The following is a 24,725-nucleotide window of genomic DNA, read 5'->3' on the forward strand; positions in this document are numbered from 1 at the left end:
GATAAGAAAGGGATTCCGAAGCCGAAGCTCAGGGAGGGGACGGACGGGGTTCCCCGACAGGGTGGTAGCCAGCACCGCAGTCCGGACACCTGCTTCGGTGTCCCGCATTTAATGCCGCCGGAACGACTGGGAGGCGTCGCAGCAGCCCAACTCCCCACCCCTTCCCTCCCATCCTTATCTCCCCCCGCCCCCCCGCCTTCAACACCCCGCCCCGGGCGCCGGTGACTCCGCCTCTTCGTGCCGGGCGGCTCTCCGGCTGGAGCTGGAAAGGGAGCGCTTCCCGGGACTCGGCTCGGTTCTGAGGCTCCGAAGCCGACGCCGCCGGCTCAGGCCCGGGGGTGGGAGCTGGACTGCGGGTGCAGCCGGAGCCTGGGAGCCGCCAAGCAGGGAACGCCTCATGGGACGACCCCAGGGGCTCTCTTCGTGCCCTGCTGCGGCGTCCCAGTCTTAGGCTCCCGGGTTCCCCAGCCCGCCCCGCCCGCAGCCCGCGGCCTGTCTGGAGAAGAGTATGAGGCCCGGGGCCCCGCGGACGCCGGCCACAGGGCGGCAGGGGCCTAGCTTCAGACCCCCGCGCCCGAGGGTGGCTGGTGAGGAGCCGCGGGAGCCGGCGAGGCGTCGGGGCGCGGAGAGGAGCGTCCCAGCCCGGGCGCCCGAAGGGCCGCGGGACCCGTGTGCGGCCTGAGTGCCAAGGAGGAGGCGGAGGCGAGGCGCCCCGCCGTCCGGGCTCTGGGAGAAGCGGCAAGGGGCTCCGCGGCGGCCCCCGACCCCTGGCCACCATCCTCACGCTTCTGCTCCCGCGGGGGGGATGTCGCGGCCCGGGCCCCGAGCGCCGCCCCGGCCCTGGGGCTGAGCTCCGGACCATGTCCTCCCGCAGCCCCCGGCCCCCGCCCCGCCGCTGCCGCCGCCGCCTGCCGCGCCCCTCCTGCTGCTGCTGCTGCTGCCGACGCTCGCACCTCAACGAGGACACGGGTCGCTTCGTGCTGCTGGCGGCGCTCATCGGCCTCTACCTGGTGGCGGGCGCCACAGTCTTCTCGGCGCTCGAGAGCCCGGGCGAGGCGGAGGCGCGGGCGCGCTGGGGCGCCACGCTGCGCAACTTCAGCGCGGCGCACGGCGTGGCGGAGCCAGAGCTGCGCGCCTTCCTCCGGCACTACGAGGCCGCGCTGGCTGCCGGCGTCCGAGCAGACGCGCTGCGCCCGCGCTGGGACTTCCCTGGCGCCTTCTACTTCGTGGGCACAGTGGTATCCACCATAGGTGAGCAGCGCGCCCGGCGCGCCTTTCCTCTCCGCGCCTTTCACCTGCCACCCTTTCTACCGCTCGGCGGCTGGTCCGCGTCCCTCGGCTTCCCCCTTCCCTTCTAATGCCCCACTGCCTAGTTTCGTCTTGCCCTCACCCCTCCGCCGGTCCCCCTCCTCCTGACCCTTCTCTTTCTTAACTGGCTTTCGGCGCGGTAAGTGGCCTGGGAGACCCATCTCTGGCGCTCACCCAGCGGTGACTCGCCAGGCAGTACGGCCCAATGGGGAGAACCCTCACCCAGCCACTGGGCTGACCCGCGGCCGCCCGCGCGCTCTAGCGCTTCCCAGCTCCGTAACTTGACCTCTGTGCGCCTCAGTTTTCTCCTCTAAAAGGACTTGTGAGAATAAGCGTCTAGGGCCTTCTATTTCCTTCTATTTCTCACGCCCCCTGGGTCTGTTTCCTCATCCAGATGATTTGGGAAGCCCCCTTTCCCTCCACTCACCACGTTTTTATCTCTCTCTTTTTTTAAATCTCTCTTTTCTTTCTTCTTTTCCACGTTTTTCTTCAGCATCCTCTAGCCCTTTACCCTGGGGAGGACGAACACTTTCCTTGATCTCCTTCCCACCCGGTACTCCTACAGTCTACACCGCCCCCTCCACCAAAGAAAAGCCCGTTAGACTCTGAGGCCAGGATTTCAGCGCTCTTATTCCGCCCGCCTTCCCACTTGGATTTTCTCCCCCTTCTCCCTCCACCCGCTTCCCAGCTTCTCCAATTTCTTGACCTCTCTCGTTACCTTGCCATCTTTTCCAAGCAATAGTGGCACCAAGGGATAACCGGGTGCGGTGGGGAGGGGGCAGTTTCTCCATACTTTTTATCATTCCTTCTTATGTTTGGTATAAACAGTTCACGGTTTCAGAACCACACAAAATATGATGTGTAAATACTCTTTCAAGCCCCCCACTTCTACTTTCACACCCCCACCCCCATCCCACCAGCCTCTCCTGTAGAGATCTTGGAGCCACTGGCTGCTCGGCACTACACCCCTTCCTTCTTTTTTCTTCTCCTGTCACCCACTTTCCCCATCCCCCCTTTCTGAGGATGCTGGGTGTCATGTGAAACAGACCTCCTCCTCAGTTACTACAGAGTGCAGAATAAATACAGGATTGCCACTTCGGTGAGATTTTGTGTGTGTGTGCCGTCCGCTCCTGCTTTGAGCTTCAGGGTGGGAGAGGGCATTTGGCTGGCCATATCACTAGTCACCCCAAGGCACTATCTCCTGGTGGTAGTTTTGGAAGAGAGGGCTGGTTTCACTGGGTTGAGAAGTGAGGGATTGCATAGACACAACTTCCATGGGTAGGTTCTGGGCTGGTTTTGTATGCCAGCTCAGAGGTGTGCATAGACCAACTGGCCAGTGTAAGCCATCGCAGATGGCTGCTGAGAGGCAGAGAAAGACTTCATCCATGTGCAGGATATGAGCAGCTTAGAGATGTCTCTCTGAGTGTATATGTATAGTCTACGAAAGGGCTTCCTTTCTTTCAATGATTTTTCATGTGTCATGCTTCATCTGATTATTTTAAATAGAAGTGGCAAATATGGCCCAAGCCCAAAGCACACACAAATTTGGTAAAAATACCTTTTAAAAGCTATATCATGTTGTTATGGTGATTGAAGATATAAAATGACCCCCCTCAAAAAAATCCCCTTGTAAGAGCTGCATCAAGTTGCTATAGCAACTAGAGTTTTTTTTTTTAAGTGCTTTAAAAGTACTAAGGATGCTTAGTCCTAGAGGATGACATCATGCACTCATAGCTCATTACTGATTTGTGCTCTTCCTCTTGGAAACACACCCTTTTGCTTTCTTCCACCTAGAGGCACACCTGTGCACATATTGGATGGCCACAGCATTTCTCTCCCGGTTACATGCTCTGGCTTCAGCTTCCTAATGGAACGTACACGCTAAAGGGAGAGGTGTTAGCAGTGTCCTCTTCCCCTACAGGGAGTGAGTCCATCCAGATGGGGCCCCATGCCAGTGACCTGTTGGTCTCTGTGCCTCTCGGATGAGCACCCATCAATTTCTTCATGCACTGCCCAGCCACAGCTTCTAAAGCTTCTCTCAGTCCTTGCACGAAATCAAGTCTGTGTGTTGGCAAATTGTTCCAAGCCCTTTAAGCTACTGGCAGGAGTGGCTGTTCTTTAGTCAAGCAGAAAGGAACTATGTTCTCTTTCTTGATTTGTGTTCTCAGATGTAGGCAAGCAGTGTAGGAGGGCTACAGTGAAGCATGTGGCTGTGTTACGAATGACCCAGCACATTGTTTCCAAAATCTGCTGCACGGAGACATTCATCTCTCAGGGGAGCTACACTCAGGGACAGGAACTAGCCTGTGGACAACTTAGCATTGAACTAGACCTTTGCAGGGATGCCAAGACAGCTACACGAGTAGCAGGATCCACGTGCTGCCATGGCCTGGAGCACTGGTTCAAACTGGTCACTTCTGTCATATAAGTTCTGCTGAATCCCAAAGTAGCATGGTTGTCATTTCAGCCTTCTCTTGCAAAATATACTTAGATGAGATGAGAAGTAAAGGTCTACATACATCACTTTCTTTCCCTTAAATGCCCTGAGTCTTCAGAGACAATTATTATTAGTATTGGTGCTTTTGTGGATTTAGCAGCTCAGGAAGCCACAGCTTGGTCCAAAATGGGCAGTCAGGATTCTCTGCCTGCCACCTCATCCAGTGAAGAGGAAAATTAGCATGCACTCCGTTTTCTCTGATCAGTGGATATCATGGTATAGATGGTCCATGCAGCGGTGGGCATTCCTCTTTTGTGGTGCATGGACCCTGCTAAACGATTCATCTAGATGTTCGTATGGACAAATCTTCCTTTATTTATTCTATAAATATTGATGTATTGTGTATGTCAGGCCCGGTGCTACGTTTTGAAAAGTTAAAGCTTATTCTATAAGACACAGGTTAAAGCATATTCCACGGCAGATGGATCATAGCATTTATGGGCAACATATCCTGGCTATTTTCACTAAAGATGATTAGAACAAGGAGGAGACCTTTAGTCCAGTCCCGTGTGGTGCAAAGTTCTAAGGGAATTGTCTCAGGTCACAGTTAATTATATGTTCAGCTGGATCGAGAATCCATGTTGTGCAGTGTTTGGTCTACCAGTTTCATGCATATAAGTGGCGGACACCTTCTTGTTTGAGACTGAAGTATTTAATAATGGGTGTGTGGGGGGATGGTCTGACATCAGGGCAGGGCTGGGCAGGAGAACTGGTCTGTTGGTCAGGCCAAGAACTGATTAAGTCCAGAGAACACTTGAAGGATCAAACATATGTTAGAGGTCAGACAGATGAGAAGCATCTGGCAGGTCTAAGACAGCTGGGAAGGCAAGAGCCAATACCAAGAAGGTCAGTCAGAGACAGGTACTAACAAGTAGGAGACCTTCTGGTGTTTATCAGAATGGTACAGAGATGGAAACCACTTGCTTTCTGCCTTCTTTTGCCCCAGTGTGTGTGTGTGTGTGTGTGTGTGCGCGCGCGCACACACACACACACACACACACACACACAGGGAAAGGGAAGAAGGGGCAGGAATGGGCCTTCAGCTAACACACACACACACACACAGGGAAAGGGAAGAAGGGGCAGGAATGGGCCTTCAGCTAGAGGGAGACACACATGTGGCTGTATTTAGGGTTAGATGGAACACCATGATAACATGGAATATTTGTCTGGACATTTGGCTTGAACAGGGCCCCATACCAGAGCTAGGTAGTTTGCAGTGGTATAGACACATGTGTGTCCACATGGTACAGATCCAGTGGGAAAATTTGCCAGTGATTGTTCAGCAATAGTTGAGGCTGTGCAGGAAGTCAGCCTGAATAGCTCAAGCAAAATACAAATCCACTTTGTGGTCTAAATTATTCATATTGATTGCTTACACTGAACTGAAACCCTGAGTAGTATTATTTCTTTCATTTATGCGATGTGACATATTCCTAAGGGGTTGAAATCAAGTTTGTTTTAATGTGAATGCATTCATTTATTTATTCCTCCATTTAACAAAATCCAAGACAAGTCTAGCTCATCGTAGATCCATGTGTGGCCTTTGGCAGATCATTATCTGCATCTCCTGTGATTACATGAACTCCTCCAGGTAAAGATGGCGGCTTGTGTTCTGTTCACACTAAACAATATTCTTGGAGGCAGTGCTCTAGCTCAAAGATATTCAAGCAATCCAAAGGGTATTAATCCATCGTTTCACATCCTAAAGGATGTTTTACTGGTTTACTTTGAAAAGATTAAAAGGAAACTCTCTACTGGGGTTTTAATTATGCAACTGCTGTCAGATTTACACATAGGGAAGAACATATTTAAAAGTCTTTCTCAAATGGCAGCTTGATATAAACAGAAATATTTTTGCTTCCTTTTATTAGGTTTGCTGGCAGCGTATTTGAGCTATAAAGTTAAAACCACGCCGCTCTAGACGGGATGGTGTAGGTATATGAGAGTTGTCACTGTTGACACTGCATAATTTAGCTTGCTACTTTCAGAATTAGGCACACTTAATTATTCAGCCGCGAGATTAGTAACAAGTCCTAACTTTTTTCCTCTTTTTTTCACATGGATTTTTAAAACGGTTTTCACTTCAAAGGAAACTAAGACATTATAAGACCGAAATGTCACTGCCACATTTACATTCGGTTTTCTTCTAACATGTATGTAATCCAACTGGAGGTGGTTCTGATCCCAGGAGGCAAATAACATTACCCAGAAGGAATAGAGCCCCTTTCCTCACTTATTTCCCCCATCAACTATTTTTTATTGAAAGATGGTGCTATGACAGCTTTGAAGGACCTTTAAGGAAACGCATTCTCATCCACACCCATCCACAGCACCCAGCCCTGACCCCAGCACATGGTGGACACTTGATCATTATTTATTCAGTGAACAAGAGAGCAAATCACTCATAATACAACTGTAGTTCTCTGGCACACCTTTCATAGGGAAAAGAAAGAGAACTGATCTGTGCTAAGCTGCTTCCCTTTTGTTAACATTTTATCATCAGTGTTGTTTCTACATAGCCTTCACATGCTAATTTTAGTGGGTGCATAATATTCCATCTGGTTGATGTTCTATAATTTACTACCCCTATTGCTGGGAAGCCGGGTGGTTCCCTATTTGGGGCTATTTTGAGTAATGCCACAGTGATCATCTTTATGCAGATGGCCTTTTCCTCCTGTAATATCTCCTTGGGTTGAATTCTCAGTGGTGAAATTGCTGAGTCAGTGGATACTGCTGTCTTCTTGGCTTCTGTGGCCAGCCCCTTCCAAGTGAGGGACTGTCTGGTCTCCCCCAAGCTGAGCCTATACCTCTCCATGGCCTGACAGAGACCAGTTATCCAGCTGCTTGTTCCATGGAAACAGGCCACAGACTGCCACTTGGTTTTCTCCAGGATTGCATTCAGTCCCTGGGGCTGAGCCGCCCCTTGAACAAGTCTGTGGCTTCAGCATTTTTAGCCTCCATTGCTTTAATGAGAATTGCTTCCTTTGGGAAGTTCCGGGTGAATGAAGAATGGCAGGAAAGAGGAACAGATGGGAATAGCTGCCAGGCCATCAAAGACTGAGAGAGAGGGGTACCTGGAGCTTCTTCCCTCCTGTCCCCTGCACTCCTGGGGACCATCTCCCACCACTCCTGGGCCGAGCCAGCTGAAGGAGAGCATTCTTCCCCTCAGCCCTGACTGGGCCACAGCCTGGAATGGCCCAAATTGTGCCACAGGAGCAAAGATCTACCCCTCAGGGATTCCAGCTAGACACTACCATAAAAGTCTCCCAAGCATTTAGACCATTTTGCCAACAAAAGCCAACAAGCCTCCCATTATAGAAAACAGACAGTAGCAAAGCTGCTCTGATTGGAGCCCTGCCCGTCAGGCCTACTCTTGGATGCCATGCTCTCCCCAAAACCTTCTCCGAGGACCCCCTAGAGCTCCTCCAAGACCCACCTGAAGAGGGCTAATTTAGCCTTGTTCTTCATTTCACGTAAGGTTCAGAGAGGGGGAGAAGTTCCCAAGGTCACACAGCGGGTCAGGGGAACATTTAGCTGTACCTCAGGGAGAAAAGGGAAGAGCTTATAGAAAGGAGAATAGGACATCTCAGGAGCAGCAAAGTCAGTCAGGTGCCTTCGAGGTGTCCTCCAGGGAGAAGCTCCTACTCCATCTGAAGGCGGTCTGTGTTTGAAGGTGGGGTGTGGTGCCCCCAGCCCTGTCATCTACAGTGGGACTCTCCTTGCCCCTGTATGGCCGCCTCAGATTCAGAGGAGCTGAGAGAGCAAAAAGCCACTGTGTTCCTGTGGTCACTCCTAGCCCGGGTCTTCCCCAGTCTTCTGACCCTCCCCTGGCTCCTGTCTAGTTCCACTCCCTTCCCCAGGGCCCAGGGCTGGGACAGGGGATGCCATCCAGCAGACCGGAATGTGTGTGGGCTGAGGTGGGCACACTGGGCAGTCTCAAGCTCTGACTGCACTCAGGGGCAGGGGCAGGATTTCTGTGTAGGGAAGAGTCGGGAGGTGGAGGGGCTTGAGGCTCTGAGGACATAGGACTTTCCATGGGGTTGAGAAGAGCCTTTCACAGTACTCAGGGAGGTGCCAGGAGAGAGCAGAGAGAGAATCAAAACCCCCAGGCCCTCAGCCCAAGCCAGCCCTTGGCTGCCACCCTTGCTGTCAGGCTCTGCCCCAGGGAGTTTTGTCCTGAATCTGCCATTCCCAGGCCCGCCTCCAATCTAGCTGTTCCTCACGGCACTCTAGGCCGCCTCTGCTAGCCATCAGTGGTGATGGGGGAGGATGCTCTGGACCCTGTCTGTGAGTGTCACCCCTTCCCTGGGCTTGGCAACCCCAGCTCAGGACTAAGCTCCCAGCTCAGTAGCAGTCAGCGGTGACTGGTGTACCTGTGTCCTTGAAGGATCGAGCTGTGGGGGACCTGCTCTGTCTGCTTCCCCTAGATCACAGAGGACTCACCCCCAGGTGAGCCCAGGATGGAGATGCCAGAATTTTATAATTTCAGGTTTTACTGTGTCTGGATACAGTATTGTTGTGCTCACAGTAATACATACTGCAGGGCAGGAAGACAGAGTAGCACAGAGCAGTGCTTCTCAAACTATAAAGTACATGTGAATCTCTGGTTCTTGTCAACACGCAGGTGTCTGCCCAGTAGGTCTGGGGGAACCTGAGACTCTGGATTCCTCACAGGCTTTCAGTGACATCCAGATCACTGGTCCCCAGGCTGCACCTCTACTAGCCAGGGTGTAGAGAAGCAGCAGCGAATCAGGGGCTGGCAGCTGAGACCCACCTCTGCCACTCACTGGCCCTGTGGCTTTGGACAGGACACATCACCTCCCACTACCTCAGTTTCTCCATTCCTAAAAGGAAGGAGTCCCTGCAGTCCCTGGGGTCCCTTCCTGCTGTGACGTTCTCACGTCTAGGAAGGTGATTTGCTCCCATTCTCCCAGTGCAGTATAATGTGGACTAAACACGCCAGCTATGCAGCCTGCCGGCTTGACTTCCGGTCCCCGTTCTGCCACTTACAATCCATGGGCTCCTGGTGCATAGATATACCTCTCCTCACCTGTGTTTCCTCTAGAAAGTGAGGATAACGATGGCTCCTGCCCTATGGAGTTACTTTAAGGACTGAGGGAGCTAGTCCGTGTGTGCAGTGCCTGGCAAGCCCTCAGGAACCATCAGCTGCCCAGAAGTGGCCCCATTGGCAAGTTGCCTCACTGCACAGGAGGGAAACTGAGGCAGTACTCACCCCCTGCAGCTCACCCACACACACCACCCTGTGCACAACCCTCTGGGTCCCAGCCACACCTGCAGCGTGGCATCTGCTGCCCTCTCATTGGCCACTGCCTCTGGGGTGTGTTGCTGTCCTGCACTGTTACATAACTGGCCTGGGAGGGTGCTTTTTAAAATGCATTTTATTTGGTTCCTCAACTAGAATGTCTTACTAATTCTTCACATGTGTGTGCTCTGGTAATCTTTTTAAAGAACCTATTTAGGGAATAATTGAATGGATGATTGAGTGGTGGGTTAGACCAGTGTCTCCTGGTGCTTCTCTGTTCTCCACTCTCAGAATGGAGCCCTGGTGGGCCAACTGCTGCCCAAAGCCCTGGTTTCCCAGGTGGGCTATAGGGCCTCTTGGCAGTGCTGGGGCTTAGGCGGAGGTGATGGAGCTGAGAGCAGCAGAGGCAGAGGTGACTGAAGTCAGGCCCTGACACGCTTCTCTGAGATGGGACTGCAGGGGGAGGCCACTGGAGGATGGCACTGCAGCGAGTAGTCACCCTGTGGGCGGGAGCCAGGGTGTCGCTCCAGGTCCTCTTTACCCTGGGGCTACCTCAGTGCCCCTGATGGGCAGAGAAGCATTCCCAGTCAGAGGCCTCCTAGGGCAGGACAGGGGAGGCTACAGAGGCTGCCAGCATCTCCCCTCTCCAGACTCTACTGTGCCAGCACCCAGGGCCTCTGTTCTGGGGAGCAGGAGCGAGAGCTGAAGCCTTATCACTCTCGCTGGTGGTCTCCCCCTCATGTCATGCTTGCTGGTTTACCATGCTTTCACCGGAAAACATGTTTACTCAGGAACCTTTCAAAAACCCAAGGACAGCAAAGAGGAAGCTATTATCCCATTTCACAGATGAAGAAATAGGCTCAGGGAGGTTAAGCGACTTGCTTGGGGTCACACAGCAAGTGCGTCATTGGCAGGATAGAAGATTCAGGACTCTTGACCACCCAGCATCCTCTCTGCTGCCCCTGAGCCCCTCATTACCACCGACAGGGAAGGATCACAGCCCGGTCTTCAGTCTGCTGGGAGGTGGGGGTGGAGGAGGAGAACATGAGGAGGTATCAGCAAGGGCTCAAGCACAATTTAAGGACTTGGATTTGGCTCTGCTATGCTCCTCGCAAACCCAATGGCTTCAATGAACTAAGGGCTGCTTGCTTTCCATCGTTTACAACTGCTCCTCTCTGGGAGGGAGACTTCTGGGCAGATGAGAGAAGGTAGATAAGCATAGTGCTTTGTTCAGAGCTCACCAGAACTCTGGGAGCCTGTGTGGAAGGGAACTTTGTCCCAAGCTCCTGCTCAGAGAGGGGACCCCATTACTTGAGGGCCCTCAGCCTTGCACTTGGGCTAGCAGCAGTGGACACGGAGAGGTGAGGACAGAAAACTGAATAAGGACCAGAAGGTCCACACACCAGCCGGGAAAGTCTGGGGATGCAGCCAGCTCAGTTCCCAAGGGCCAGCTGGTTTATGAAAGGCTCTGCTCAAGGTCTTATCCTGGAGGCAAACGTGCCCAGATGTTAGGGGAGCACATGAAACCAAGGACCTGCCAATGCACCCCCCTCCTTAGCCACTCTTAACTTCTGGCCATCCCTCCCCTACTCCCCACCCACTACACCCCAACCCTTCCCACTCACCCCCATCCCCAAACTATAGGCACTTTGAGCCTCCAGGCCATGGCTTTTGTTGTTCTCTTGACCTGCAATGCTCTTCCCTTTCTCTCCATTTTCTACCCAGTGAACTTGGTCCTCAAAGCCCAACTCAAATGGGACCACTAGAGCGAGACCTTCTATGAAGTCCCTCTTACTGGCCCCAGACTTGTGGCAACTATTTGTCTCTATGCCAGTTTCCCTGGAAATAATGCAAGCTATATCAAAAGCTGTCACAGGACCCAGCACATAGGTGTCAGAAATTATTCCCCCTTCCTCTTCTTCCAGGCTAGGAGCTCTTAGTGGGGCTTGTCACTGCTACAGTTAACAATAATAGGCATGCACTGAATGACTACTATAAAGTGGGCACTGTATCTGGAGACGGATGGAAATAATTAAAGCAAAGAGACCATTTCTGTAAATCATGAAGCATAATGCTTGGCACAAAATAGGTGATTAATCAACATTTGTTGAATGGATGGAATGAATGAATGAGTGTTAGTAACTGACAACCTTGGACTACTGGACATAGTAATAAAAAACTTTTTTCTTAAATGCAAAAAGCTGGGCCCAGGCTGGGCTCCAGGAATCTCCCCCCTCCTCCCTCTCCCTCCCCACTCTGGAGCCAGAGGGACTGGCTATTCCCTGGCCTCTCTGCTGGGCCATTGGTTTAACGATCTCTCAGCGGCTGGCAGGTGTGCAGCAAGCAGCCAGCTCACTCTAGCGGGGCTTCCCCTGGCTGACAGTGCTGTCTCTGTGGCTCTCTGAGTCACCTTGGTCCTTTCCTCCCCTGCCTGGGGCCCTACACGATGCTTGGCATGAAACCACACCAGACAATTTTGAGACTCAGCCCCTGTTGCCCCAGGAGTGGTAGCAAAAGTTCAGTCCTAAACGAAGAAGCCAGACTTCTGGTCCCACCTCTCTCACCGACCCTGATTCCCCATATGGCCTGGCCTTGGCCACAGCCCCTGGTCCCCAGACCTAAGGAGACCCTGTTAAGTTCTAGCCCTCAGCCTAGCAGTGCTACCTTCTCCCCATCCTGCCCAGGACACACCCCTTGGGAACCGGATATTGGTTCACAAATTGGACAGAAGTTTTCCCAGTAACTAAACACAATTGCACAAACTGGGAAAAACCATGCCCACCCACACAATCCAGCACCATCACAATGCCTCCAAAAATACTTGGGGAGCTTTTATTGGAATTGGGTGTCCCAGCTTTCTGGAAAGTTACAGTTGAGATAAACACAAACCCCAAATCGCACTGTGTGTGACTTCTTCCTAATCCTTTCCAAATGGCCACCATCTCATTCCCTGCTGCCAAGTGTTCTGAATTCTGAGCTCCTCACACCAGGGCCTGCCAGAAATGCTGCAGAGACATCCCGGGCCGAGAGGGAAAGGAACACATAAAACTCTGCCCATGTTGGGCTGGTTGGCCTTTCTTAGGAGGGCAGGGTGCATTTTGGAGACCATGCAGTTTTTGATGCCCGGATTCTATGTTTAAATGGAAGGTAAGGAAGGAAAGGTGGCAGGTGAGCCAGTGCTGGGGGAGGTCTGGAAGCCCCAGGCAGCAAGCAGGGAAGAGAACCCTGCCTTTGTCAGCGCCAGTGACGCGGAAGCACAGGACCCTATCCTGCCAGTGCCCAGTCCTGCCAGCACCCGTGTCTTCCGATCTCTGCTGTGCCTCCCATTGGCCAGCACAGGGCTTGGCACATGGGAGGGGCTCCAGGAATATCTGTGGGATGAATGGCTGTGTGCAAGATTCTCAAGTCTACCTAGGCACCAGTTTAAGAAAAAGTAAAATATGAAAATCAGATGACGATTGGCCTTGTAAAAAGAAAGCTTCAGTTTGCAGAGGGCTTTACCCCAGGGCTTCTAGAAGTAGACCCAGGCACTTCATTGTATTTAGAGTGAGGTGCAGCATGCAGCCAGTATGTCAGGAACCCAGCAGATGCATTAAGTCCCTTTTCCTGCCATCACCACCTACACACGAGCCTCAAATTCCTGAAGCAGCACAGTCCTTGATGGCGAGGGACCGTGGTCAAACTAGTGAGCACACATCTGGCCCAGTGAGCATCTCAGAAGCAGGTGTGCCGAGAGCTGAAGTGGGTAGTGTGCCCTGTACCCACAGGGCAGCAGACTGGATTTCCTGCCTGCCGTGCAGAAAGTGCCTTACAAAGCTCCCTGACACACACCATTCAGCAGGCGGGTGGCTGTTCACGTCTCTGTTGTCAGACTGAGAAAATCTGCATCACCAGGAGACAACGTGAGGGTGACACAGTGGTCAGGGAGAGAGCGAGGGCTCTGGTCTGGGGTTTGAATTTCAGCTCTGCCTTTCACTAGCCAGTCACCAGGGCATGTCTCCTGCTCACTCACTGAGGAGGTCTTGATCACTGCCTTCCTCTGCACCCCTCTCCCGTCTTCTGAGTGTGACCCATCGAAACCCAGGGCACATGGCCCTCGGCCATCTCGTCTATAGAGATGCTCTTCTCTGTCCCACCCCACTCTACCTCTGTCTTTGCTGTGACCAGGAACTGTACTACCTTCAAAGCTTTTGACTCCAAACATCTCTTCCTCTGACCACCTCCTTCTGTCATTCCAGCTCTCCTCCTCTATTGTCCCAGAACAATGATCCTGGGACCTCAGGACCTGCAGTGTCCTATTTCCTTAATTTTTTTTTTAACATTTTATTTTTGAGAGATAGAGCATGAGTTGGGGAGGGGCAGAGAGATAGAGGGAGACACAGAATCAGAAGCAGGCTCCAGGCTCTGAGCTGTCAGCACAGAGCCCGACACAGGGCTCGAACTCACGAACTGCAAGATCATGACCTGAGCTGAAGTCGTACGCTTAACCAACTGAGCCACCCAGGCATCCCCTTTAATTTTTTTTTTAATGTTTATTTATTTTTGAAGGAGAGAGAGACAAAGTGTGAGTGGGGAGGGGCAGAGAGAGGAAGACACAGAATACGAAGGAGGCTCCAGGCTCTGAGCTGTCAGCACAGAGCCCGACACAGGGCTTGAACCCACAAACCGCGAGATCACAACCTGAGCTGAAGTTGGACACTCAATCAACTGAGCTTCCCAGGTGCCACCCCCCCCCCCGCCCCTTACTTCTTTTCCAATCTAGTTTAGATTTATTCCTTCTGCAAGGACCCTTAACTTCCTTGCCCTGCTCTCCATGTGCTGTGCCCCTGTCTCCACTTGGTCACCATCAAAATGCCAGCTTTCCACCTATTCCTCACCTGCACCCAAGCAGCTGAATGTGGCTGGAGAAAACAGTGCCATCATGCTGATCTAACCTTCAGTCAGTGGCCCTGGGTACCAGGCCGGCCCTCCTACCACCTTCCTACGATGTCAGCTCACTGCTTATGTCCCCTCTTCCCACCTCCAGCCTCTCACACCCCTCACTCTGCTCACACTTCACTGAGAAAATAAAAGCCACCAGAGACTCTCTTATCCTCACAACGCCAAATCCATGCATCACGTGGAACCGTTTGCCCTGTTATGACAGCACATGAATTGTCCACTTTTAAATGCCTGTTTCACTAGGTTCCATCCCCTCCAACTTGCTCAAAGATTCTGTTCCTACAATTCCCACTCCCATGCATTTGTCAAAGTGTCCTCGATTAGTAGGCAAACATGCTGCATTTTCTCCCTTTTTTTTTTTAAAGTTTATTTATGTATTTTGAGAGACAGAGAGGGTGAGCAGAGGAGGGGCAGAGAGAGAGAGAGGGAGAAAAGGAGAATCCCAAGCAGAATTCTGCACTGTCAGCACAGAGCCCGACGTGGGGCTCCAACTCATGAACCGTGAGATCATGACCTGAGCTGAAATCAAGAGTTGGACACTTAACTGCCTGAGCCACCCAGGCGCCCCTCTCCCTTCTTAGTAGACAACCCCCTTGACCCCTGCACTGTCCTCCAGCTACCTCATTTCTCTGCTCCCCTTCACAGGAAGACTTCTCAAAAGTGTAGCCAACCTCTCCCTTCCTCCCTTTCCTTCTCTTCTGGGTCCACATCAATCAAGAGGTTATCCCGCCTTTCCAGAGTCTGTACTTGCAAGATCCCCAGCAGCCTCCTTCTGCAAACCCAATGATGGCTTCCCTGTTCTCAGCTTACTCAGCATCTTAGCAATATTAGACACGGCTGACCACCCTCCTTCTTGAAATCCTCTTTTCTCTTGGCTTCTGAGACACCATGCTCTCCTTTAGCTTCACTGGCTGCCTTCCTCAGTTTCCTCTGCTGGATCCCCTCCTCTGGCTGGCCTTTCAGTGTTGGAGAGCCCCATGTTCAGTCCTCAGACCCCTCTCTCTGCTCTCTCTTCAGATAATCGCATTTAACCTGTAGGGGAGGGAAAATCTTTTTTCTCTACCCTCTTATATTCAGTTCCTGGGGCCCTGCAAATTAAACTGGCAAAAGCCAGGTTAACAGGAGAAAGGGCTTATTATGTATGTATATGGAGGCCTGTTAAGGAAAGAATTGATACCCAAAGAAGCAGTTAGGCCAGGGTTTGATATACCAGTGTAATAAAGAGCTATAAATTGTGAAGACAAGGAAAAAAGGGTTTAAGCTTCTAGGAGTGATAAATTGTAGGAAAGGGAAACTTAAACTTAAGTGTTATTTTAGTAAGGTTTGTTATGCAGATTCAATCTCCTGCAGCATCAGTGTGATGTGAGTGTCTGGTGATAAAGAGCTCTTTTCTTTCTGGTGCGGTTGAGGGAAGGGAAGACACCTTCACCAAGGAAAATTTATACCCTACATTTAGGCAGATAGGAGAAGGGTAGAGAGCTTTTCCTGTATCTGCTGTTTCTCTGTTGCCGTCAGCTCAAAATAATCCTCTGCCAAAGTTGCCTATTTTGGGTCTGCATACTCTCATCCTCTTGCATCCCATGCCCTTAAACCCTGTCTATCTGCTGATGACTTCCAGAAGAAATGCCCCAATCTTCCACACTAAGCTTCAAGACCACAGGTCCAACTGCCTACTTAACATCTCCACATGGATGTCTAATTTGGTATGAAAACTTAAAAAGACCAAAAACAGAACTCTTGATTCTTGCCCCGTCTCCATCTTCCTTATCTGAATGTCACCAACATAAGGAGCTGTCCTGATTCCTCTTTCTCCCTAACTTCCCATATCCAATCCATCATCAAATCCTGTTAGTTCAGGCTGCAGAATATATGCTGATTCCATCTCCTTGTCCCCATACCTATCCCTACTGATCCACTCTGACCACCATCACTACCATCTGTTGCTGGGGCAATGAAAGCAGTCTCCTAACCAACCCTTAGCTTCCTCTCTGCATCTTGACAACCTCTTCTCTACACAGCAGTCAAAGAGATCTTTCAAGGTATAAATTAGATCAAGTTCTTGTCCAGTGTTCCACTTGAAACCTTTCAATGACTTTCCCTTGCAAGAAATCTGATTCCTTACTGTGACCTGCAAGGCCCTGTGGGTTCTGGCCCTCCTTCTCTCAGCCTCACTGGCATTCCTCTCCCCTTTGCTCATGTCACTATGCCAAAACTGGACTTATCAGACCTCAGGGTACTTGCACCTGCTGCTCCTGCTCCTTAGAGCAGTGCTCCCTGAGTCTTAGCATGGCTGACTTCTCAACCACATTCAAGTCCCCATGATGAAAGCTAAAATGTCATCCCTTGAGGAGCCTTCCCTGACCACCCTGACTACCCCTACTCACCCCCGACCACTGTCCGTCGCACTTCCTTATCTTATTTTTTAACTTTTTAAATGTTTATTTATTTTGAGACAGAGAGAGCAAGCAAGTAGGGGAGGGGTGGAGAGAGGGGGTGAGAAAGAATCCCAAGCAGGCTCTGTCTGTGCTGACAGCATAGACAGAGGCCAACGTGAGGCTCAAACTCACAAACCTTGAAATTATGACTTGAACCGAAATCAAGAGTCAGATGCTTAACCAACTGAGACACCCAGGTGCCCCTTCCCTGTCTTATTAGAGCATGAACCACTTTCATAAATCATTGGGTTTGTGTATTTGTTTACTTGTTTTCTTGTTTGTTCCTGACCACCAGCCACTCCCTGCTCCTTGGGAGGAGGGTTCTCCTCTCTCTCACCCACAGTTATGCACCTGTTGCCGAGCATCTGGTATTTGTTGAACAGATGAATCAACTTCCATAGCTTCAGTTTTAACATCTATAAAATGGGAGTATAATAATGCCTCTCTCTCTGGTTGTTGGGAGGATTCTGTGAGGTAATGAATGTAGTACCTAGTCTGGCCCTGGCATTTAATAAGCACTCTAACAGAGCTAGTGTTTGTATTAATAAATAACTTGGCTGAGGTCGCACAGTGAGTGGCAGAGCTGGACCGCAAGCTGAGGTTTCTGACCTCAGAGCCTTTGCTCACTCCACAGTGTCTGATGCCACTTCTCAGGCTGCAGGGTAGGGAGGCCTGGAGGAACAGCGTGTGACATCAGGACCAGCCTAGCCTTGGCATGTTAAGGAACAGTGACCTGATTTTGTAGGTTTAGATCATATCAGAGGGCCTTGAAAAGCTGGGCAGAAATGTTTAGACTTGGCGTGGGGAGCAATAAGGAGCCATTATGTGTTCTTGAGCAGGAGTGCAGTGTGATGATGAATGTTTTAGAGAAGGATTCTGACTGATTAGTCACTATATAGCATGTCATTAAGTCAGGCAATCTAGTCTAAATTGTCATTCTCTAGCCTGCCTGGAAACAACCAGATAATTGTGAAGTACCTTGTTTTGGCTGTTCACCTCGAACACTTAAATCAGCCCACTACCAGCTGTCCCCTTCACTTTATGGGGATCTTACATGTCTATATGGGTGGTAAATCCTTTAGAAGTAGGTACTTAGTTTGTATATTTAGCTCTGAACTGCAGTGTGATTCCAAACTCATTCAAAAGGATTGCCAATGTGTATTGTTTCTTCATGAGCTCTAAGTGGCTCATGATCTATGATAGTTATAATTTTATTTTATAGCTACTGGTACACGCACATTGAACAAAGAGCTAGCAGAATTTGGCACATTAGACTTAATAGCTATATACAAATCTTTCCCACAATAATGTCTGCCTTGTAGGTGTACAGGGAAGACCCTCACATAATAGGCCAAGGGTCAATAAATGTTTGTTCATTTGTTTATATGTCAATCCAGGATGCTGAGTATCTGTGTGCAGAGTGAATTGGGTGGAAGGGGCTAGGGATAGGGGCTGACAATCCTGAGGCCTTTGGAAAGGAACAGAAGAGAAGCTGAGAGAGAGAGATGTTTTCAGGAATGATATGGCAGGATCTAGTGATTGGCACTCAATATGACCCAGCACAATCTCCACTAATCTTGGATTTTCTTGTTCTCTGTTCTTCCCATCCCTGTCATCAAGGCCACACATGAAGATCCAGGGAAGGGGGCTGAAAGTGATCTCTACAATACATCTAGAGCTGCTTGTGTATGTGTCTAGTAGTGGAGGGAAGGCAGTTAAGGATGCTCCAGCCACAAAGAAAGTGGGGAGTGAAGTCAGGCTGAGGCTGGAGGAGAAAGCCCGTCCTCCATATCTGGGCTCAGCAGGGCAGCCCTCCCCTCCCTGATTAGAGATTGCAGAGGGCAGTCTCCTGTGCCCTGTGCTGAGAAAGGCACTAGGGAAGGGCGACAAGACTGCAACAGAGGTTGGTGTGTAGCAGTGACCTAAATTCATGGCATTTTTGTTTCCAGGATCACCTTCATCTTCAAATAAATGTCTGATTTATTTCTTTCTAAATGTTTTTCTATAAAAATTCCTCTTCTTTTACAGCTGTTTGTGGCTGAAGGGCACCCCAGCTGCAGACTTGGAGCTGAGTACTCTGATTAATTCTATCCCAGCTCGTGACCCTGCCCCATTCCCCAGGGCTGAGAAGGGAGGAAGGAGATGTTTCAGACCCTGCAGGGAGAGGCCCAACTTTTCCATGTAATATGATCAAGTGAGACACCATCTGCAAAGCCCTGATCTTTTCCTCTTGTAATGTTTCCAGGGTTTCCCACCCCAGAATGGTGCCACTGTACTAAAATACCTGTCATTTAGAGCTCCTCCCAGCCCCTTTGAGGGAACCAAAATGTCTTTATGCATCAAGGAGTCAGGAACTGGAGAGTTCCAGAAAAACATGAGGTATGGATGCGGTGTGTATATGTGTATGAGTGATTGATTTCACATTCTTCATATAGCAGTGAACAGGTCGACAAAATCCCTACTGTATAGAACTAGCATTCTAGTTGGGGAAGACAGTCAATAAACAAGTAAGTGTCAGATGGTGATAAATGCTACAAAAAGAAAAAAAGCAAGGTAAGAGACTAAAGAGTGTTGGAAATGGGGGTGCTATTTTTGATTGGGTGTTCTAAAAGGGTCTCTGATGATATGACCCTTGAGGAAAGACATTGAGTGAAGCAAGAGAGTGAGCTGTGTGGCTACCTGGAGGAAGATTATTCCAGCCATGGTTCTTAAGTACAAGTTGCATGCAAGAGTAGCAATGAGGCCAATGTGACTGGAATAGTGTTTGGAAGAGGGTCAGGTGCGAGAGTGTTAGAATGTGAAGTCAGAACAATAACCAAGGATTAGACCCATGCAGGGTGTATGGACCACAGCAAGGCCTTTGGATTTTACTGAGTGAAATGCAGAGCCAGTGGAGGTACTGAGAAGAGGAGTGAGATAAGCTTTGATTTTAAGATCACTCTACTGTTCAAGAAGAAAACTTTAGGGGAAGTTTAGAAGCAAGTGTAGAAGCATGGAAACCAGTTAGGAGGTTTTTGAAATATTCCAGATGAGAGATGATGGTGACTTAGACCAGGTTTTAATGGCAGAGCCAGGGAGAAGTGATTAGGTCTTCCAGAATAGTGTTCAGAAAAGCTTTATTCACTGGGTATAGAAATCTAGGCTGAAGGGTTATTTGTTTCCTTCAGCCTTTTAAATATTATTTCCTTTTTTTTTTTTTTTTAAAGACGAGAGCACGAACAGGGGAGAAGGGCAGAAGGAGGGAGAGAATCTTAAGCAGACTCCATGCAGCACAGAGCCTGACATGGGGCTCAATCCCAAGACCCTGGGATCATGACCTGAGCTTAAATCAAGAGTTGGGCACTTAAATAACTGAGACAAGATTATTTCCTGGCTTGCATAGTCTCTGACAAGAAGTCTGTGATTTTTATCTTTGTTTATATGTAAGTAATGTGCCTTTTATTCTTTGGCTGCTTTTAAGATTTCCCCTTCATCCCTGATTCTCAGCAATTTGATTTTGAAGTGCCTTGGCATAGTTTTCCTTGTGTTTATCCTACTTGGGTCTTAATTGAACTTCCTGGATCCATGTGTTTATAAATTTTACCAACTTTGGAAAATTTTGACCATTATTTTTTCAAATATTCTTTTTGTCACCCCAGTATCTTTTTTTGGACTCCAATTACACATAAGTTAGACCACCTGATACTGTCTCACAGGTAACAGAGGCTAATTGCTTTCTTTTATGTTTTACAGACTTTTTCCTCCCTTCACTGTGCTTCATTTTGGATGGTGTCTATTGCTATGTCTTCTGGTTTGATCTTTTTTCTTTCTTTTCTGCAGTGTCTAATCTGTTAAACTTATCCAGTAAAATTTCCTTTTCAGATATTTTATCTCCAGAAGTTCTGCTTAGTTCTTTTTTATTTTTTTCCATTTCTCTCATTATGTTTACCTTTTTCTTAAACCCTTGAACATATTTAACATATTTCTAACAGCTGTTTAAATGTCTTTGTTAGTTCCCTAATCTCTAGCATTTTTGGATCTTTTTCTACTGATTTTTCTCTTGTTTGTGGATTCCTGCTTCTTTGCATGTCTGATAATTTTTTTATTAGAGACATTGTGAATTTTACATTTTTGATGCCTGATTATGCTGTACTCCTTTAAAAAGGGTTGGACTTTGTTCTAACAGACAGTTGAGTTACTTATAGATGCATTTGATCTTTTCCAGGCTTGTTTTTAAACTTTTTTAAAGGTAGAAATAAAGGAGCCTTTTCTCTGTGGCTAGTTTAGCCACACTCTTAAGGTAGAGCCATTCTGTGGTCTCTACTGAATGTGTTATGTATTCAGTAAAACCTTTGCATCCCGGCAAGTGGGAACTCTGGTGATTCCTGATTCTATAAGAGCTCTGGAAACTGTTTGGTTTACACATCTCTGGCAATTGTTCTTTCCTGGAAGTTATTTTTTTGTTGGTCTTAAGAAATTTCATCTTACATCTGCACAGATTGTTATTCAGCCAAAGACCCAAGGAAGCCCCTTTGCTCTTTCTCTTGGTAATTCCTTCTTTTCCCACACACTACCCTGCAAGTGCTGCCTTTGCTGTAGCTGCCTTGTCCTCCTTGAACTCAAGTCTCTGTCTCCTCAATTCACTAAGAGTGCTGGGCTCTGTTTGGATCCCCATTTCCTCTATTGCTGTCTGAAAATTGTCTCCAGGCAGAAAGCCAGGACAATCAAAGGTCTCACTTCATTTGTTTCCCTTCTCTCAGGGATCATAGTCCTGTACTACCTGTTTTCTAGTGTTTGAAAATAATTATTTCATAGATTTTGTCAGTTTCCTAGTTGTTTATGGTAAGAGGGATGTCTGGATAGAGCTTCTCCTTCATGGCCTAAAGCAAAAGTCTGTGGTTCAATTATAGATATGTTTCAAAGGTAGAATGGTAGGATTTGCTAATGGATCACATATAGGGTGTGAGAGAAAGAAAATAAGGGCTCTAAGACTCTAAGGACTCCAAGACTTTTGACCTTAGCAACTGAAAGGATGGATTTGCCATTTACTGAGATAAGGAAGGTTGTAGTTGAATCAAGGAGGGGAGTTGCTGTGATGGAGATGAGAATCAAGGACTAAGTTATGAAGATATTAACTTTGAGATGTCTGCTAGACGTCAGGTTGGATGTCAGTTAGGCAGTTGTATTTGCAAGTCTAGAACTCAAGAAAAAGCTCAGGGCTGAGATACAAATTTTTATAGGCCAATGGTTCTTAACCCTGGCTACAGTGGCATTAAAAACACTTAGGAAACTTAGAAAGAAAAAAAAAAGTTAATGTTCAGACTTGACCTTAAGCCAATTCAGTCAGCATCTCTGGGGATTGGACCTAGGAATTAATACTTTTTAAAGTTTTCCAGATGATTCTAATGTGCAGGCAGGGGTAAGAACCACTCTGTATGTGTCACTTGATGCCCTGCCAAAGATCGGCTAGGGCAGTTGTTCTCAGCCCTGGTTGCATATTAAAATTACCTCGGGAGCTTTTTATTTTATTTTATTTCATTTTTAGTTTATTCATTTATTTATTGTGAGAGAGACAGAGTGCAAGCAGGGTAGAGGCAGAGAGAGAGAATCCCAAGCAGGCTCCTTCATGTCAGCACAGAGCTTGAACCCATGAAACCATGAAATCATGACCTGAGCCAAAACCAAGAGTCAGATGACCACCTGACTGAGCCACCCAGGTGCCCCACCTGGGAGCTTTTTAAAGTCTTAATGTCCAACCACCACCCTACCCCGCACCATCCGATTGCATCATCTTCACTGGGGGTAGGGCATAGGAACGAGTATATTGTTAAAGTCCTTAGTAACTCCAATGTATAGCCAAGGTTGGAAGCCCTGAGTCCCAGGGAGTGATCGTGGCACCCAGAAGTGATCTGAAGACTGAGTCTTAGTGGTCCAAAAGCTGAAGGGGTGGCTAAGCTAGGAGAACCGACAGAAGGAGGCACAGTTTTCTGCAAATGTCTGGATTGTGACTGTCCATTCTCATTTAAGAATTAAAAATAGAGGGGCACTTGGGTGGCTCAGTCGGTTAAGCATCCGACTTCGGCTCAGGTCATGATCTCACAGTTCGTAAGCTCGAGCCCCGCGTCGGGCTCTGTGCTGACAGCTCAGAGCCTGGAGCCTGCTTCACATTCTGTGTCTCCCTCTCTCTCTGCCCCTTCCCTGCTCATGCTCTGTCTCTCTCTGTCTCAAAAATAAATAAACATTTAAAAAAAAATTTTTTTTAAAGAATTAAAAATAGAAAATCTGCATAGGTGGGGCTTGCAGACTCAGGTTTCTCTTTAGATGAGCGGGTGAGCCATTTATCTTTGCGGTGTTTCCCACACCCACGCCTGTCCAGGGTTCCTTGGGGCACTTCATCTCCTTCCCCTCCTCAGCCACACCCACCTTCACCAGTCACCACTCCTTGACCTGCTGCCACCTTCCAGAAGTACGTTGAGATTCCTCATCCACTGGACATCTCCCTCCCCATCCTCAGTGTTGTTCCTGCTTTAAGCCTTTCTGTCCCTTTTCTGTCATTTTAGCTGGTCTTGGGGTGGGGGTGGGGGAGCAATCCAGGTGATTAGATGATTATCTTAGAAACCAGAAGTCTCCAAACCTTTTTAGAGGTAAGGATCACTTGGGGCACCTGGCTGGCTCAGTCGGTGCAGCGTGGGACTCTTGATCTCAGTCTTGAGTTCAAGCCCCACATTGGGCATAGAGTTTACTTAATTAAAAAAAAAAAAAAAAAAAATATATATATATATATATACACACACACACACATATATACATATGTGTGTGTGTGTGTATAGATCACTTTAAATACTTTTACATAATATTTTTATTTATTCAGAATATTTTTACAGAACCCACATGATAGAAGTATTTTATATAGAACCCATATGATAAAAGTGACATATACTTTCAGTATTCATTAATTAATAGGGAAAATACATATTGACACACAAAGTCCTCTGAATTAATTCAATACCACTTTTAAATGCATTCGTGGTTTTACATTTACATATATTTGGAAACTCCTAGCACAAGCATATAGGAGAAAGTTATTATGGCTGAGAACAATGCTCAGTGAACAAACAGATTCAGACGCCTTTGCAACAAATGCAGAGTTGTGGGAATCTGAGCCAGATAACTGAGACCCACAGCTCTAGGCTCTGAAAGCCTTTGGGAGTTTCCAACTGGGGAGGGGCTGTTCCTCTGTCCACCTTTGATGCCTGCTCCCTTTCCAGCTTTTCCCTGTGCATAGTGGTCTCTTTCTCTGGGAATTTAATGTGGGTGGGTTCCTCCCCAAGAGAGCATTTAGATAATGCCAGCTGGCCTCCTGAACAAATTATTTACCCAAAGAAAACAAAGGAAGCTGAATGAAATTCAGTCTGGGAGTTTTATTCTACCACCTTTCTCTTCTCTGTTCGTCCTCATCTCCTATCTTTAGAAATTCTGTTCTTTGTTCTCTAACTGCACAAATGGCCAACGTTTCCAAGCCCTATGCTAAGCGTTTTACATACTTTATTTCATGTAATCCTCATCAGGTTCTGTGGAAATAGGTGCAATTCATATCCTCAGGTGAGAAAACTGTTAGAAAGAGGAGTTAAAGGGCTTTCTCAGATCAAAGAGCCAGCAAGTGACAGAAAGGAGACTCTGGCCCGGGCCCCTACCTCCTCAGCCATCCCACCTGCCCCCTCCCTGCGGCAAGGCTGCTGCTGCCTGAATGATGAGGAATTTAGAGACATTAAAGATACTTAGTAAATGACTGAATGGAGGGAAGATGAGGACCTGTATCCAGGTCTCCCAAAGGGTCCCTCCTCTGGCGGCAGCCTCCAGCTTCCAGAAACTGACCCCTGCCTCTCCAATCCTACGTGTAAGCAAACATTCCCTTTGCTGCTCCTTCGGTTCTAGTCAAATACCTGATCCCGCTCGGCTCTTTATTACCACATCACCTCTGCCCAGAAAGCCCTCTCCCATCCTCCCCCACTTCATTTCTCTAAAACCCACACAGCACTCAAGGGCGTCTTCCATGGCAGGGCCCACCCTGCTAATTCAGCCTCCACGGACCCTCCTTCTTCGTTTCACTTCTGCCAGTGATTATCTGACCACACACTTGTGTGACTTCCCTCCCCACCAGAGGCTAGACCCTGCCTTTAAAATAGAATGACACAGTTTTTAATCCATTAAAATAATATATGCTCGTTATTGAACATTTCAAAAAGAGAAGAGCACATAGAAGTGAAAGAAAAACCTTCCCAATATTTCTACCGCGAAA

At 48.6% G+C, this 24,725-nt stretch overlaps 1 protein-coding gene across 1 annotated transcript in view; it reads left to right on the top strand.

Moving 5' to 3' along the window:
* Positions 1-254: 254 nt before the first annotated feature.
* Positions 255-24,725, top strand: part of KCNK12 (potassium two pore domain channel subfamily K member 12) — a 53,843-nt gene continuing 29,372 nt past the window's right edge. Inside the window, exon 1 of the mRNA XM_058684184.1 lies at positions 255-1,251. Within this exon, the coding sequence (XP_058540167.1) occupies positions 861-1,251 (391 nt within the window). The 5' untranslated portion in view covers positions 255-860. The remainder of the gene's footprint in view (positions 1,252-24,725) is intronic.

This window comes from Neofelis nebulosa, chromosome 9 (genome assembly GCF_028018385.1).
Source record: "Neofelis nebulosa isolate mNeoNeb1 chromosome 9, mNeoNeb1.pri, whole genome shotgun sequence".
Lineage (NCBI taxonomy): Eukaryota > Metazoa > Chordata > Mammalia > Carnivora > Felidae > Neofelis > Neofelis nebulosa.